Genomic DNA, 18,361 nt, shown 5'->3' with positions numbered 1-18,361 from the left:
CAAAACAACAACAAAACACACTGACTTTGCTTAAGCACAAGGGAACTTGCTCCTACAACTATTGCTATTAGCAGAGCTTTACTAAATAAACCCTAAAACAGAGGAGGCTCTAGAACACTTTTCTATGTGCCATGTGTTTTTTAGCACAAGGTTTATGCAAGCCCAGGAAAACAGTGCCTTATTCTTTTATTCTTTGTTTATGTTATTTTGTGTTTGTTCATGTTAGTTAATTAAAATGCAACTGTTCATTGTTAGTTCATTTTAGCTTAGGTCCATTTAATACTTTAAACTTTTGATTACATTTCATTTCGATAATAATGCAATAGTAAATGTTGAAATCATCATTAAGAAATGGATTAGAAGAATTAATATCTTTAGTTTATGTTAACTAATGTAGTTGATACATTCAGCTTTCTGTCTATATACTGAGGTTAATTTTGTGACATTGTTATGCAAGCATTTGATATTGCATTATGAAGCTCTTCTCAAGCATATTTACATGTAGGCTATTTATATATTCATTTTATATATGATTTATGTTATACATATATATATATTGTATATATTTCATGTATGTTTGTGTATTTATAAATACATATAAATATACAGTACACATATATATATTATGTAAAGACTTTTATTTTGGATGCTATTAATCAACACAACGTCGTTATGAGTTAAAACAGAACTGATTGCTTGAGAAGAACTTCATAATGCAATATCAAATGTTTGCATGCTATATATTATTACTAGTTTAGTAAACTTACCATATATCGAATGTGAATGTTTTGATTGGAGAAATGTTTAAACTGCATTGCTTCTCCAAAATGCAGAAAAAGTCAAATTTTCAAGCAGCAATCTATTTATGATAATAACAAGAGAAAGTTCATGTTTTTTTTTCTCACAAATTCATTGTTTTGTCTGCTAGCTCTTCCTCACACATCCAACGTACCTAATGATATTTTGATATAAAGAGAGACATGATAAACTATATGCATAAACAATAAAAAATGCCTTTCTGTGACAATAAAACAAATGAAATGCATGCAAAGGGTGAATATACTGTAGAATAATCTGAGAAACACAAAATTATCAAGAGTCACTTCCGAAAAGTAATTTAATATACTGAACATGTGCAAATCTACAGCAGAACATCTTTAAAACAGTCATTGAAATACAATAGTCTGCTATTTTTATCGAAGGCAGGAAGTCCAAACACAACCAGTTATTTATGTTTTAATATTTAGGAACATTGTGACTACAACTGTGATATTTTCTCAGGATAGCATCTCAACTCTTAAAACATTTATATTTACATTAACATATAAAGCTATATTTGAATTTACAAATGTGAATCATTCTGTTATATTTCAAAACAACAAACGTACTTCTTAAAGCTCTACTTTAGATCTCATTCAAAACAAGAAAGCGAATATTTACAAGCCAGTTTCTTGATACATTGATATTATTTCAGAACTTTAACATGGCATTTGTCACAAAGTAGTTTAGATATAAAACGTGACTTTGAACATAAAGATGCTTTATGGACTGTGTGTCTTTTCACAGCTGTTTTTGCAGTGAGTCATGTTTTCTGCGATGTTAGCCGTGGGCTTGGAGCTTCTGAGGAGCTCTGTGGCTGAGATTCGTTCACTGCAACTAGCCTTGGCACTTCTCGTCCTTCTCAGAAAAGCCATGAAGTTGTCATTTTGAGAACTGATTTGGGAAGCTCCACTGCCGAGCGCCTGAGTGCCAGGGTCACCCTGCTTATTTTCGAAGGAGTCTTTACGACCCAGGAGCTTTCTTTTAGACCTGCAAAATAGGGAAGGAATATGAGAAAGAACAGAAGCCAACTCTAAAACAAGACTGGAGCTGGACTGGAAAGTACAGTATTTACCTGTGAATTATGGTGAATAGGTCCTCTGTCGTTTGAGATTTGGACTTGTAAAGAAACACATCATCTTCCTCTCCTACCAGTTGTAGAGGTCCAAGGTCGGGCGTTCGGTCCCTCTTCTCTACATCATAAGTTGAATGATCTGTTGACATTAAGAATGGGATATTATGAGCCTTGGAGAAAGCAGCCATTGGTTATGGTCTATAGCAGTTTCACAGACCAAAAGATAAAATTCAGCCTATTACAGTTCTCTTACTTGGTGCATTTGAGTGCTGTTGCTCAATGACCATAGGGTAAGATGGAATGACACCATAAAGGGTAACATGATATTGACTTGCAGAGATTGGAGACTTCGGAGACTTGCAGAGTTTGTCTGGAGACTGGGCATCGTCTGGGCTTTTCTGAGCTGCGGAGTTATAATAAATTGAATTGTCCACAGCTGGTGTCTTTGTCAGAGGCGGTGGTGGGGTTCTTCTCTTCTTATGAAGTTCATATTGGTTTGAACAGGTGGTCGTGTTGAAGGGGAACGCATTTGGATTCTGCGCTTCAAAAGTGCATGGGGGTTGTGGCTGACGGGTCTCGGTCATCAACTGTGGAGAATGTCCTTCCAAAAAGTAGCAGTCCTTCTGCTGCTTCAGATGTGATGGTACGGTCCCTGTTGGTTTTGATTTGTTAATCATTGCGTAAATGTCTTCTGGTCTCTCACTGGCTGTGACCGTTGGCGGTTCTGGATCAGAAGCCATTCCAAAACGTGGCTGAACAATGGCATTGGGTGGCCATTTATTTCTCTGGGGCTTGGGAGCCACTGGAGGTTTGACTTTTTGGTTGTTAGTAGGGCACTCCTCCTCAATAACGTCCGTTGTAATTTCCTGTGCATTTTCAAGATCGGAGTTGCTGACCGAGCGCAAATGCACGTTGTTCAGATCCTCCTGAGTAACCACGGGCATGACCAACAAACTGTTACTCATCCTTTGCTTGGGTCTGGTGGCTTCGGTGCTGTCCGAGTAGCGGCGGTTTGCTTTCGGCTGAACCGGTTCTGGATCAGGAGTGTGCTGCTGAAGTTCAGGAAGCTGAAGAGATAGCCTTGCATTGCGGTTTCTTGCCCTTTGGCCAGGAATAACACTGGAAGGCTTATGGCGCATTCTGCCGCCCAGTTGAGAAGATCCTGATTGAGTGGATGTTTCGCATTGGCTTGCATAGCCACTCGATGGAGAGTTTGTCCCAAAGCGTTTGGAAGGAGAAGAGATGGAAGGTTGGCAGGGTGAGGAGTGGGAAGAAGACGGGGATGTGTTTATTTCAGAACTACCTTCGTTTATCGGAGTTGCCACTGAGGTGCCCAAGCCCGACTTGCACGGTTCGCTGGATCGAAGCTCATTTAGTGCTCGGTGACTAGAGACAGACGTCTTGCCAGGTGCTTCAGCTGTGGGAGTTGGTTTCTTGCACTTAGCAACTTCTTGCTTCGAGGACGGAATGAGATCTGGCAGTATCATGATGCTTTGGGTGTCTTTTTTCAGATGAAGCCCCTGTAATTTGTGTTCTGGATACTTCTCCGCCGCGAGCCTTTGCAGTGACACTGTTCGCACGGGTGGAGCCGGTTTCCTTTTGGCCTTCTTGAGGATGATGCTTCGAGATCTAGATCGCGGCACGGCATCCGGGAGTTGATCTCCCCTCCTGGCGGACGTGCTGTCGCTGCCGCTGTCCTCGGAGCTGCTGCTGGGATATGAAAGCGCATAGCTTTCGCACCGGCGCCGGGCCACACCTGGGTTGGTATTGACAGTGGTGGAAAGTGACAAGGAGCGTCTGTGGAGCTCTATGTTACTGGTTGGTCTACTCCTACGCTCTTTCTTCATGGAGCTCACGCAATCTCTATCTCGTCTTATCATGGCAGCAGAGTTAGTGGGTGATGCCTGGCTCGTCTCCTCTGGATCCTGGAACTGTGGAGGGGGTTTTATCACGTCAGGTGCTATCAGAAAGGAGTTGACGTTATCGTCCCACTCAGATGAAAACGTGGAAACATTCGGGCCACACCAGCCTTGGGCAGAACAAACCAAGGTTGTGTTTTCCATCACTGATTTTAGTTCAGCCCTTTCCCATGAATCTGTTGCAGTGATATTCCATTAGCTCCTTCAAGCTGTTCCTGTGGCAACAGAAAGAATAATTCATTGCAGGGCTGTGATGTTACAACATAAAGGCAAATACTCAATATCTTTTCCACTCGTGGGTGACATCACCAGCCAAATGCTTTAAAAAGAGTGGACTAAAAATTGTGGAGTAGAAAATCTGCCCATCTTGGTCTTTGTTTGGCACATGAGTGGGTGTTTGCCATGGCAACAGTTACCTGTTAATCCATATAGAGACAGAAACAGACTCTCAACTGTATTTCCACATGCGTTTATCACAAGTGACAATGGGCAACAGAACGCTATTCAAAATGAGAAGCATGATTGCTTTGATGAAGTTACTATATACTGCAAACTTATAGGGATACACCATGTTATTTTATTGAACAGTAGGGACCATTCATGCTCAGAGGAGGGTTACAAGGCCAAAACGTCTTTAGAGTGATCAGAAACAGGCTGAAAAAAAATGGGCATTTGAAGTTATGTGATTTTGTGAAATCCATTTGTTTTATATCTTCCCCTCAATCTTGTGCAGCCCAAGAGCCTTGGACAAAAAGAACGTACTCATTATTAATATAATATGAATTAAGAGATGATGTCAAGCTACACCTCTTTGATGGAGAAAAAACTAAAACAGAATGATCACACAGAATATTTGCACTCTGCTCATACCTTTCAAAATAAAATGACATGATTATTCAAAACCGAAGCCCATTTATCTATGTAAAAAATCCTTAGATTGTGTCACAGATAGCCAAACGCACCATAAACCAACATGCAAGTATTATGTGAATGCAATCGTTATATTCACTTTAAACAGTGGCAGGATAATAATAACTATATTTAAACATGCAAGGACTTTAAAATCTCAGGTACAGTATATCTAAGAGAAGTATCTGTAAGAAATAGGAAATTCTAAAATTGAAGAATATTGCTATTCCACCCTATATTTATGATGGTTTTGCAATTAAATGAGACCTGTAGAGTGTCCCAAGCTTCTAGCTGAGAAGGACACCATCATCCTAAATGATGCTCGCTCTGAAAATGATACCAAAATGTTTACACCTGCTTTTCTGTTGCTCAGACCTCGACAACCTGTCGCTCAATGTTTATAATAAGCCGTATCACTGACTAGCGGTCGACATCTAAGTTGTCATGAGTGCTATTACCAAAGGAATCTTTCAGATCAACAAAACACTGAAGATGCACACATCTTGCTACTCACATGCTCCTGCGTGTGCGTTGTGACGTTGCTGCTTACGGACAGAAATATCTATGTTTTGTAACCATATTGAGGTGCATGACACCCATGACAGGTTAGAATGAATATGCAAAATACGAGGCCAAATCAACCCGTTTTAAAAACTTGCCACAGCCAAAGTCAGAGGTCACTTTGCCAAAATACTCAATATTGCTGCAAAGGACAAACGTCACAGACAAAGGCATCAAATCAACAAACCTGTAAATGCAGTAAAGGACATTTCCCAGTGATCTGAAGATGTCAAACCCAATCGTACTTAAAATATCCCATTTTGTCCCCTTTGTCTTACCTTTGATTCGCTCTGGAGACCGAGCCGTGCTGTGTGATGATGTTCCCACTCTATTGCTGTCTCTCTCTAGCTCACAAATTCACATGCTGTTACCATGACGACAGGAAGTGGGCTGCTTGCTTCCTCTCCGAGTTCAAGTTCGTTGAATGCTGAGTGAGGAGCGAGAGAGAGAGGGAGAGAGAGAGAGAGAGAGAGAGAGAGAGAGAGAGAGAGAGAGAGAGAGAGAGAGAGAGAGAGAGACATATTATATAAACACCAAATCCTCAGAGACTCTGGAAAATTCACTGTGCTTCTTGTCAAAAAACAGCTATATACCCAGCCATAAGTCAGAATCCACAATGCAAGCAGATTCTCATCCAAAATGAAATTACAATAAACCTGTAACCCATATATCACTGATCACACTGTATGTTAGCAATGCCAGTATGGATAAGCAATTACTATAGATGGGGTGCATTAACATAGAAACAGTGATCTCATAGTTGATATTAAGAATAATGTTATGAAACATTGAGTCTAAGCAGATGAATAGGATCAGTGCACCAATTGTTTCAATAAAACAGATTGTCCTTACTTTGTGCAGCATTGCAGTATGGTATGAAAACAACTAAAAAAGATTGCAGTCACAATGAAGCTTCTAATGCATATCACTGCAGGAGTAGTTCTCACAGCTGAGTCGAGTGAGATTTGAAGTCAGATCCACCCAATGCCAAACAGGCATTTACCATTGTTCTGCATATTCCACATTTCAACAACAGAGGTGGTGTGAGAGCATGTTTGAAGAGGTGTGAAACATATAATGATTCTGTATTACACAACTCAGTTGCATAACAAGCCCGTTTGATCGTAAACCTTCATGTGGTAAAACTCAGTGTAGCTTTGCACTTTACAGCATGAGCGAACTCAGACCACGAGTCTTGAGGATGTTTTACTATTAGTACGGAGGGTCAAACGGGGTGATGGAGAATCATAGAGGGTAACCATAGCTGTAATAACAGATGCCTCATCCAGTTTTGATTTATATAATTATGCAAGGAGATCCTAGAAAATAATTCAGATGCAGCCGATTGAACTGCAAGGTTAGTTCTTAAGTGATGTGGTGCACGTAATATCCAGTGTGTTTTGTTTCAATTCTTGCGAATGCTGTAGCCAAATACTGTTTCTTCTCTGTGCAGTCCATCCTAAGACTGAGATGAAGCCGGTTTGTGGCTGATGGAGAAGTCCGTCATAAGGCTGAGGTGTAGGCGTCTCTATAGCTGTCTGGCTGGAAGAGGCAGCAGTTAGTGAAGTCCATCACGGAAACATTTATTGTTAATGGGAAGTAATGCATAACTCCATTTTCTCATCTGGGCTGGGCTTGTTCGTTTATAATATAAAAAAGTTATATTTGTGGCATACATGTGTGTGTAAACGCCCTTTCACATCAAAAAGTGAAATGAACGCGCTTCAGGCTGAAAGAATTGTTTTTGTTTGTTTGTTTTGTTTTTCCCAGCGGTTCAGTTTCAGTACATGTCCTCAGTCATGGGTGATGTCCTATAGTTGACATCACTTTTCTAAAAACTGTCACCAAAGCCACAAACAAAACAAGAGACACTCCCTTCACATAGAGGAAGCACATATGCTTAAGCAGACGGTGACTGGAAACACAAAGCTTGGTTTCTAGATTGCGCAAGATTGAGTTAAACTAATGACCAAAGTCAAGAAAGCACCCGGGGAGGATGTGAAACCACACAATACAAGCACTACACACAAAAACAGCAAGCAACTCCATTATTCAGAATTAGATTTTTTAGCTTACACTAAAGGAATTCAATTAAAATCATAAAAATATCGTAAACCATAAGTATTTACCCAACATAGCTGAAGATCATGACAATGGGTTATTGCAGATAAAATGGTGCATGATGTTGTGAGAAAACTATTTTCTATTTGTTTGGACAGTAACATAGTTGACAGAACTTTTGTGGATGTGAGCAAAATAAAATATTTTCTTAAATTACATAGTAACAATAATTTCTGACACATTTTTAATTAAAAATTTAATTTAATATAGATAATATTATTATTTTGGTCTCAAGACCAATTCACTTCAAAGGGACATCAGAGCAACTTTAAGGAAACTGAAGAAAAGTAACAATTTGTATGAGATTATAATATGCTGTCCCTTAATGTATAAAACATGATATTTCTGAAGAAGATTGTTAGAAAATATATAATCATCATCCAGGGATGTGACGTGCCCTAAACTGAATTACTTTTCTACATCTTTACAGTGTTTTTGTTCCTTTATTTATTTGTGGCCATGACACCAAAGTGTTATTAATGTGTTTGTTATGATGTTAGAAGTGTTTGCTTACTAGTCAAAGTCAAATGTCAGCCTCCGAGACATTCTGTTCTCCTACGCTAGGACACACTTGATGATGGTTTTGATCGCAAGTTTTTGTAGTTGTAGTTGTTTGCTTATAAACACTTCACAAGTCTGTTTTAATTGTAATATTCATTAAAATTCCAGCTTTAGATGTGAAACTGTAACTGGGACACATTTGGTATCTACTTGTTTTGTGATAAATCTGGAACAGATAGCCGGTCACGGATGAGCCTGCTTTCAGACGGTCATTATTTAATGTAACCAAACTAAAAGGAATATTTTCACACAAAAATTAATATGTGCTGAAAATTTCCTGACCCTTAGGCCATCAAAAATGTAGTTTTGTTTCTTCATGGGAACAGATTTGGAGAAATGTAGCATTACGATGCTCTGCAGTGAATGGGTGCCGTCAGAATGAGAGTCCAAACAGCTGATAAAAACATCACAATAAGCCACAGCTCTCCAGTCCGTCAGTTAACATCTGGAGAAGACAAAAGCTGTGTGTTTGTAAGAAACAAATCCACCATTGTAAATTTAAACTGTTGTCCTCTCACATCAAAATCCACCCACATATATGTTTTTGGACTGTTTTCACTTGTAAATAGTGTTTGTTCTATGCACATTCCTCTCCTGATTCAGACAAGATGACTTTTCGGAGAAAGCAATGTTAGATATATTGGATTGGAAGTAACAGTTTAAAGTTAAAAACAACTTTATGACGGATTTGTTTCTTACAAACACAACTTTTGGTTTGGTGGTGTTGATCACTTGTGGATTATTGTGATGTTTTTATCAGCTTTTTGGACTCTCATTCTGACGGCACCCATCCACTGCTACATCCTGGCTGGTCTGATATATTTTTAAACAATTTTAATGTCTTATATGTGACCAGCCAAAATGGCTTTTTAACCCTTTGTAGCAGAAGAAGTGCCTTCTTTCTAATGTTTAAAGTGTGAAGCGCCTTTGCCTTGAAGGTGTACATGTTCATGCCTTCCATGGTAATCAAAGTCATATCTTCTTCAAAAAGTGTGTTGATTGTGCCATTATCTACTGTTTGGTCTGCAGGAACTCTTTCGTATTGTAATTAATTGATCTTGCCGATATATTATAAATTAGAGTAGATGAATTTATTCTAAATGTCGCTGAAAAATAAAAAGAAGCCACTAGGATCACATTTGCATCATCAGGGAGGTCTTGTTATTGTTGAAAGTGAGTTTGCTGCCATCTAGTATCAACTCCATCAACTACAATCAGCACCATGGCCAGCACCAGCACCTGAACGCTTTTGATAAAACATCTATTATTTTAAATATAATTTCAGGATTAATAAATATTACTTATCGTCCTGCTTTATGCTGAGCAGGTTGTAAATTGTTGTCCATTTATATATATATATATATGTTCAAAAGTTTGGGATCAGTAAGACTTGAAGGGCCCAGTTTCCCGTTAAGGGCTTAAAATAAACCAGTACTAGGCTAATTCTACTTAAATTAATCCACACTAAACAACTGACTTTCTGAGATGTTGCTTAAATTTGGATTAACTAGTTCTAGACTACAGAGTCTCAGATTAAGGTAATCAAGGACCAGTAAGATCATCTTTTGGAAACCCGATTAGATTAATGGCATGCACATGTGCGGATCTAGAAAAATATTGATGGGGTGGCGAGAAGGGGGCAGGAATTTGTGAGGGGTGGCAACATACGGCAGACGTATATATACTGAATTTAGTCACAGTTATCACAGTTTGATGATAAATAGTATGTGTGCACACTACAAAAGGGCACAGGCTATCATTTACAAACTTAATCTCATGCAATCAATGTATTGCATTTGAAACAGTTCATATAAGGAATAAGTGACCATTCCCCATAAGCACCACCACACTCACTAATGCATGCAGTATGCATCAACATGTAATTAAGAGCATTATATAAGATTCAGTGTTATCAATATGTCAATTTATTTTAAGAAACACAAGACTTTAACAGCCAATGACATTTACAGCTGGGGAGACTCAACTGATTTTCTACTGTTTAGTGTTAATCACCATCTAACTCAACCAGTCAAGAGCTACATTTAGCCTTAGATGTAATATGGTCCCTGAAGCATAGGTTTTATTAGCTGACAATATAACAAATAAACATTATAGGCACAAATACAAATGTACTTTTAGAAATTGTTTTTGAAAAATGTGGTGTCATTATTTTGGCAAGTTTAAATTAAAACATCTATGAAAACTTGTGTGATATTCCTTTAAAATAACGTTTTAGTATATCTTTTTTTAAATATATTTTACTGTGCAATTTCTTACATAATTTCTTTGAGTTAGACCAAACTTTTATTTTGGTGGGTTGTAGACAGAGTTTGTGTTTTTTAATAAACTATTATTATTATTAGCTATTAGGCCTACTTGAAGTATGTCATACTCTTCTGTGCAATAGTACTATATTTCTGTTTGAATTTTATTTTGAATATTATTTACAAATTACAATTGTAGCTCTCGACATTTACCTATGGCTATAACTTTATTATGACTCTAATTTATTTGACAGTCTCAAGCATAAAGAAATCATGCAAAAGGAAATTAAGCAGTTTTACTATGATAAAACCATGGTTTATTTTTTATATAATGCATTTTAAGTCATTTTAAAAGCTATTGATGGCTTAGGTCTGTTTTTATAGCAACAACAACAACAAAAAAATATTAAGGATGATTTGTGGTGTTATTGTTAAAACCATCGGTAATTTTCATAAGGGAACCTGAAAAATAAAAACTTTCACAGGAATGTGCCTGAAAGTGATAAACGGACCTTGTTTTTACCTAAATGATTTATAATTTATTTTAATATATATTAAAAATGTATAAGGTGTGCATTGTAGCTGACACCTAAATGAACACATTACAGTTGTTTTTATGACTGCAAGTCTTTCTCCTCAAATGCTATTGAGCTTCAAATTTGCGTTTGAGCCCATGTGAGAAAGTAACATAATTTACATATGATTTACAGTTTATTTTAATAAATATCAAACATTCAATTCAATTGGGCATTATAGCTGACACCCAAATGAACAATTACTGTTGTTTTTATGACTGTAAGTCATTCTCTTCAAATGCTACTGACGTTAGAAAATGTATACCAATATCGCATGTAACTTTAGAGACGGTCCCTAAATTTGAGACTCTCGAACGTCCAACGTCAAGCCAACTTTATGCCGGTTTTATTTATTTTTTTTACTTTCTGTGGTTTTCTTTTCTCTGCGCCGGATTGCTAATGTCCTTTACCCGGACATAGATGTTCATCCGTCAATTATGAACATTCAGCCGAAAACTTGAAGTGTAGATCATCCATTTTTACTTCTTTCCTCCTGTGTCTCATGGTTCCCTCGCTTCGCGCGCACTGAGAAAGTTTTCCAAACAAATCAGTCTCTTGCATACTGTCTCTTGCCGCTGGCGTCTTCTCGTGCTGATGCGTTCACTGCAGTCGGACATAGGAGATTCGCGCTCGTAAATTTTCAAATTGGCCATAACTTTTAATTTGTTGCTGCCAACTGGGGTGGCAAGACTTTCTTTTAGGGTGGCCACCCCGGTAGATCCGCCCCTGTCATGTGGCTAAGGAGAGGTTGCTATAAAAACCTGGTATGGAATACTTGTAATTCATTAGTCTTAAGGAGTGTGTGGAACAGGAGTCACTACACTTAACCAAAAAATGGATAAAAGCCGAAGAAAACTCTCAAAAAACTTCAGTGAATTTGAGAAGACCGTTTTAAAACAAATTGTATCAAACTATCCTGTAATTGAAAACAAACAGCATTCAGGTACAGAAAACAAGAAGAAGAAGGCATGGATTCCATATTGAATGAATTCAACTCAAAATGAAAAAGTAACCAAACGGACACTCCAACAAGTTCAGGTAAGATTTATTGTTGCCCCATTCTTACAAATCAGTCAATTATAAATGTTTTCATTAATTAAATGTAAAAAGAAAACAATATTATATACATTGACATTGACATTGACATTGTTGAAGTCAAATGTAATGCTACATTTTTTTTTCCATACAAAGATGACCGGATCTTGACACAGGACTTGGTGGGCGCAGGGAACAGTCAAGATGCTCAAATGAATCCAGCAGCAGCCAGCACCAACATGCAGCAGCATCCAGTCTCCTGCAGTAGCATTAGTCAGCATCCAGCAGTCTCTAATCCAGGCAGCAGGTCAAGAGGGAAAAGGCTGACCATTCATGAGAAACTTGCCAAAGAGTTCCATGAACGTAAATTACAATATTTAAAAGAAGAACATGAAGTCAAAATGAAAATTCCTTATCTTGAGTTGTCTATGAAAGGGAGAGACAAGAAGCAACAGCAGTGTCAATTGTCTTTGGAACAAAATCTCAGTTAAATAAATAATTTCCTGAATTTAAAAAAAAAAAGCATCTCTGTAAGCAAGTCCATTTCTGTCATTGGCTAGCTCAGCGATAGGGACATGTTGGTCATCATCTTCAATATCAGGGTCTGGGCAGCCACACTGTTTAGGAAAATTATGAAGCACTGCTGTTGCAATAATAACAATGAAGCACCTCCTGGGTTCAAACCGCAGTGTAATTCGGAGACACTTTCGGTGCAACAATATTGGAGAACTGCATAGTGGGAGTGCACACTCCTTGTACATTTACTCAAAACCAGTTTTTACGATTTCTGAATTCCTCAGCATCTGCTGTAGAGGGACACTTGATGGGAATGTGGCAGCCATGGATACAACCAATGACTCCAGGGAAGTTCCCATATTCATAGAAATCTACCTTGTAGGTTCAGCAGCTTTTGGGAATTTGATGAAATCCTTTTTCAGTTCACATATAGCACTGCAGACTTTGTGTACTATTTTGCACACTGTTGATTCACTTACACCACACAAATCCCCAGTTTCACGATGGAAGGTTCCACATGCCAAAAACCTTAAGGTAATTAATATTTGTAAGGAAGGAGAAATAGGGGTGCCCCAGACTAAGTCACCTGAAAGCTTGGGCTGCAGCAAACCAATTATTTCTGTTGCACTTTCCTTTGACATACGGAAACGGTCAAGAAAATGTAAATCATCAAAATCATTTAGTGGGTTGCTCCTGTCTTTCAGCAACCTTCTTTCTGGTCTTGGTGGTGGTCTCTGATTGTCGTTGAAATAGTCGAGGTAATCCGAGGTAATGTTTTAAAGAAGTCTCTTCTGCTCATCAGGGCTGCATTTATTTGATCATAAATACAGACAAAAAACAGAAATCTTGCTAAATGTTAAAACAATATGAAATAATGGTTTCTATTTTAAGATACTTTTAAAATATAATTTATTTCTGTGATGTACAGCTGAATTTCCCTCAGCAATTACTCCAGTATGAAGTGTCACATGATCCTTCTGAAATCATTCCAATATACTGATTATTATTAGAATATATATATATTTTTTGGAAACTGAAATTATTTTCATGATTCTCTGGTGAATAATAAGTAAAAAAAAAGAACCTCAATTATTCAAAATATAAATATTTTCTTACAATATAAATATTTGTTATCACTTTTTAACAATTTTACACATCCTTGTTGAATAAAAGTTTTAATATCTTTCAAAAAGATAGAATAAAAATTGACTAACCCCACACTTTTGAAAAGTAGTGTATACTGTTAGAAAATATTTATATTTTAAATAAATGCTCTTCTTTTGAACTTCTGTAAAAAGTAAGACAGGTTCCATATATATATTTATGAATCGGCACAACAGTTTCCAGCACTGATAATAATCATCATATTATATGATTTCTGAGGAATCATGTGACACTGAAGACTGGAGTAATGATGCTGAAAATACAGCTGCACATCACAGGAATAAATTACATTATAATGTATATTAAAACAGAAAAAAGTTATTTTACATCATAAAAATATTTCACAATATTATTTTCCCCCTATATTTTTGATTAAATAAATGCAGCTTTGATGAGCATAAGAAACTCCTGTAAAAACATAAAAAATCGTTCTGATCCCAAACTTTTAGTGTATATAGCTATATATTTGAAGCAAATACTGATGTTATTTGAGCCGCAAATGCATGTGTCAAGAGAGAGTCCCTATGAAAACTAGTTAGTCGTATGGTTGACATAAAAACGTCCTCAGTGTAAAAGCAATGTAATAACAAGGGCAGTGGCTGGGGTTCGCGGGGCTCCAGTGCAGGGTTTTATTCATTTATTTATTTATTTTTGCTCCAGTGCAGGTTTTTTTTTTTTTTTTTTTATTTATTTATTTTATTTTTATTTATTTTTTTGCTCCAGTGTAGGTTGTACCGGCGCAGACCGGGCTCTTGACGTCAACTGCGCGAGTCATTTCAAGAACCAATCAGATGCGAGCAAGCAGGCGCCGCTGTCTGTGAACTGCCAACGCGTTATGAGCGGAAAGACAAGCCAAGGCTGAACGCTGCCCAGGTAGGAAACCTTGATGCCAATAAACGGAGAAAAAAAGGGCAAATAAATAAAAACAACAACAGACGCAAGTCGATATATTCTTTTCCACCCACGTTTTAATTTTCATCCTAAAAAGATGCGCTTGGCATGGCATGCTTTCCAGAGCCTCATCTATTCTTCAGCTTCACTTGATGGAAGAGGGATGGAGAACCGAGCTCGTTCTGTGGTTCGTACTGCTCTTTGATTCACAGCAGTGAGATTTGTTTTACTTTAGTTAAGAGGCTTGATTATCACCTCATAAGTAGTTGAAATGTCTGATATATAAGTATAGCCCCAAAGCAACAGAGGCTAAAAATGGCATTTGTCTAAAAATAGCTCCCTCTTCTTTTTTTGAATATGGTTTGATATATGTTAACAGATATCTGTGAAGGATGATGAAATCCTCTTTGCATTTGTTGTGTAGCCTGACATATTCCTGGAGATATTGAAGTCGAATTTATTTGTAGCACTTTATACAATATCGATTTTTTTCACATTAACAAACAGATAAATAGCAGTGTTAGGGTTGTGAAATTAATCGATTATGAAACTAATTCGATTTCAGCTATTAAACAGCGGACAATAGTGTTAATATTCAGCAAGTCAGTTCAATGTTGATTTGATTCAGTTGCAAAGTTAGTGTTATTAATCTAAATTCAAATGCATTTTTGTTCAGAGTCTTATATGACAGTGCAGTTAAATGGATAACATTACTGAATATTAAGTGTCTTTTAAACCCCACCTGAGGGAATCAGTTGTGACAATGAATCAATCATTTGTTCTAGTCTGTCTATGCACGCACTCTTGTGTCTCTGACTCTCCTGTTTGACTCATTTCCAGTGATTCACCCTCCTGCTGCAGAAGCGATGAGTAACTTGCTCCCAAACACTTCTCTCTTGAATTGGGATGCATTAGAGGGAAGAAACACGTCGTCTGCACCGTCCTGGGAGCTGGAGCTGTTGCCCGTGATCGTTAACCCGTGGGACGTGCTGCTGTGCGTGACGGGAACGCTCATGTCCTGCGAGAACGCAGTGGTGATCGCTCTCATCGCCTACACGCCCACATTGAGAGCACCTATGTTCGTCCTCATTGGGAGTCTAGCGTTCGCCGACCTCCTGGCTGGCCTGGGCCTGATCCTCAATTTCATCGTAACTTACATAATCGATTCGGGATTTGTCACGCTGCTGTCGACGGGGCTCGTCATCACAGCCTTCTCGGCGTCTGTGCTCAACATTTTTGCGATAACTGTAGACCGTTACCTGTCGCTGTACAACGCGTTGACGTACCACACCGAGGGCGCGGTGATGTTCACTTACATCACACTCATCCTGATGTGGGTCATCAGCACCACGCTCGGTTCGCTCCCCATCCTGGGCTGGAACTGCTTGGAGGACGAGAGCACCTGTAGCATCTGTCGACCGGTGAACAAAAACAACGCCGCAGCTCTCGCCGTGTCCTTCCTCCTGGTCTTCGCTCTCATTCTGCAGCTGTACCTCCAGATCTGTAAAATCGCTCTCCGGCACGCTCAGCAAATCGCCGTTCAGCGGCAGTTTATGACTACCTCGCACTCATCTTCCACCACGAAAGGGGTCTCCACCCTCACCACCATCCTGGGCACTTTCGCCTTCTGTTGGGTCCCCCTCGCCATGTACTCGCTGGTGGCCGACACTCGAACCCCTGTGATCTACACCTACGCCACGGCTCTTCCAGCCATCTGCCACTCCATCATTAACCCCATGATATATGCGTTCAGGAACCCTGAAATTCTCCGATCTTTGAGGATTGCTTGTTGCTGGTGCATGCCTTACAGTTTCATCATGCGACCCAGGACCCCCAGCGATGTGTAGCATCTTCAGTTTAAAGCACAATGTTGGCAGTGGCCTGTCTGTAAAGCACATATAATCCACATATTGTAATCCAGTGGAGTGAGGGATTTTTTTTATTTTTATTTTTTTTGGCAGATATAATAGCCTAGCACTTCATATCATTGTGTCCATGTTACACAGACAGTTAGACACATTACTATAATTAACAGGTAATCAGAATAATACTTTAACTTCCTTATGGTAAAAGACATAGTTGGTGATGAGTAAAAAAAAAAAGAGAGAGAGATTTTGGTGCTTTTGCATTCACTCAACTTTGTTTGCTCGCAAAACTTTTCTATCAGGAATAATATAAGGTCGGAGGAAAAGCTATATTTGAATATATTTGAAATTTTGCATTCACTCAAAACTTTTGTGTTGCTTTCCCTCGTGAAATGATTATGTTAGAAACAATATGATTTGGAAGGAAAAACTGCATTTCGGTGCTCTTGAGAGTGAATGAGAAGTTTCTCACGGAAATGAAATAGTTTCACGAGAGAATGCAAATGTGAGAATGCAAGATTTCTCGGGTGGAAAGCGATGGTTTACACAAAATTGTACACAAAAGGATCAAATATAATATTTCCTCCAATCTCATATTTTTCCCTTTAGGGGTTCCTTACTGACTGGCAACAAATAACCTGCAAGTTGCTTCATTGTACAATTGTACTGTAAAAAACTATCTAATGGTTTAATACATACTGTACAATGGCTTACTGTACTAGGCAAATAATTAACAGCTGTCCTTGCTGTTTCCTAACTGAGTCGAGATGTGGCATATGTTCCAGCACTTCCTTGTGACCATACATAGAATAAAGCAAAAACAGAAATGGAAGGATGAATGTACAATTAATTGATTGTTGCTTGTGTGGCAGATATACAGGATGCCTACAGCATTGTAAAATGAACCACAGTAAGCATAGCCACAACATAACTACAATCTGCTGCTGGTTAATAATAATAATAATTATTAAATATTTTGGATAAATAATACAATATTTTCAGCTAAATATTATAATAACATCCAGGAAACAAAAGTGATTTCCAAAACAATGATATCCAGTCAAACTACTGAAATACCTTATTAATTCACAGAAAAGCCACACAAATTTCCATTTCCAACCCATTTCCACAGAAAAACACCATTGCACTCAGAATGTGAGCACACAGTTAACACGAACCCTGTAATCTAAAGATTGACCTGCAATTTCTGCAGTGATGTTTGGAGGAATTGATATAAATGGATGTTTCTGTATGCATTTAGACAGCATTTCAACACAAATAATCAAATAGTGATTTAGTGTCCAAAAACAAATAACATCATCATCAAAAGAGTATATATAGACCTATAATTATCCAAATGTAGCATACACATTGAACTGATGTATGTAAGCACTGTGGTTTGCTTGTATTCTTTAAATGTTTCCCTTAAAATGTTGACAGGTTTCTCAGTTATTCCAAAAACTGTATTTATTTATGAAAAAAACTTGAATTTAATTGAATATTTCCACATCTGGTCAATACACATTTTTTGCCATCAAACTAACTTTCTAATTGTCACGCTGCCTAGTCTCTGTTTCCCTGGGTGTCCACTAGTGGGCTCACTTCCCCTTAGGCACTTCACCATAGGCACTAGAATTCCTCTAGTCTTGTCCTGTCATCACAGTAATTGCACTCCTGTTAATTGCACCAGGTGCAGTCACTTTATTGTCATTAGCCTCCCTTTAAATACCAGTCTTTTCCTGTTGTTTGTATGGAGTCCTTACCCTTCGTGTATCCAGCCTTCTCGTATCCCGAGATTCTTCCTTGTCTTCTCTTCCTCCGAGTTCCTGTTCCGTTCCGTTCCGTTCCCTTTTCCTGTTCTCTCTTTTGTTTATTTGTTTTGGACTGATTGTTTGGTTTTGACCTTGGCTGTTTTTGACCTCGATTTGGATTACCCCAAAAAACATCTGCGATTGGATCTCTCTCTCTCCCTGTGTCTCTCTGGTGCACGATCGTCACAGAAGGAATCCATCCAAGAGATCCAGCGGTATGTCTGTTCATATTTCCTCCCCAGTCACCGAGCGGAAGAGGAATGGTTTCGAGGGTA

The 18,361-nt window shown here is 38.3% G+C and overlaps 2 protein-coding genes across 4 annotated transcripts; one reads left to right on the top strand and one right to left on the bottom strand.

The window, feature by feature from the left end:
• Nucleotides 1–1,392: 1,392 nt before the first annotated feature.
• On the bottom strand, nucleotides 1,393–6,303 carry si:ch73-362m14.2 (NHS-like protein 2). 2 transcript variants are annotated; one of them, XM_059542539.1, is made up of 5 exons: nucleotides 6,136–6,303; nucleotides 5,562–5,710; nucleotides 2,148–4,028; nucleotides 1,895–2,033; nucleotides 1,393–1,809 (listed from the first exon to the last, which is right to left on the bottom strand). In XM_059542539.1, exons 3-5 carry the CDS (start codon nucleotides 3,955–3,957, stop codon nucleotides 1,542–1,544), a joined length of 2,217 nt encoding a protein of 738 aa, XP_059398522.1. In that variant the 5' UTR covers nucleotides 3,958–4,028; nucleotides 5,562–5,710; nucleotides 6,136–6,303; the 3' UTR covers nucleotides 1,393–1,541. The 2 variants fall into 2 exon arrangements, with proteins under 2 accessions (XP_059398522.1, XP_059398523.1); XM_059542540.1 differs by lacking the exon at nucleotides 6,136–6,303 and having other exon boundaries at nucleotides 5,471–5,563.
• Nucleotides 6,304–14,270: 7,967 nt separating this feature from the next.
• On the top strand, nucleotides 14,271–16,938 carry gpr185a (G protein-coupled receptor 185 a). Of its 2 annotated transcripts, XM_059542122.1 has the most exons (3): nucleotides 14,271–14,392; nucleotides 14,508–14,597; nucleotides 15,251–16,938. In XM_059542122.1, the coding sequence occupies exon 3, from the start codon at nucleotides 15,277–15,279 to the stop codon at nucleotides 16,255–16,257; it is 981 nt and encodes a 326-aa protein (XP_059398105.1). In that variant the 5' UTR covers nucleotides 14,271–14,392; nucleotides 14,508–14,597; nucleotides 15,251–15,276; the 3' UTR covers nucleotides 16,258–16,938. The 2 variants fall into 2 exon arrangements, with proteins under 2 accessions (XP_059398105.1, XP_059398104.1); XM_059542121.1 differs by having other exon boundaries at nucleotides 14,337–14,597.
• The last annotated feature ends 1,423 nt before the right edge of the window (nucleotides 16,939–18,361 follow it).

Source organism: Carassius carassius, chromosome 47 (genome assembly GCF_963082965.1).
Source record: "Carassius carassius chromosome 47, fCarCar2.1, whole genome shotgun sequence".
NCBI classification, from domain to species: domain Eukaryota; kingdom Metazoa; phylum Chordata; class Actinopteri; order Cypriniformes; family Cyprinidae; genus Carassius; species Carassius carassius.
This window is presented reverse-complemented; position numbering and strand designations above follow the sequence as displayed.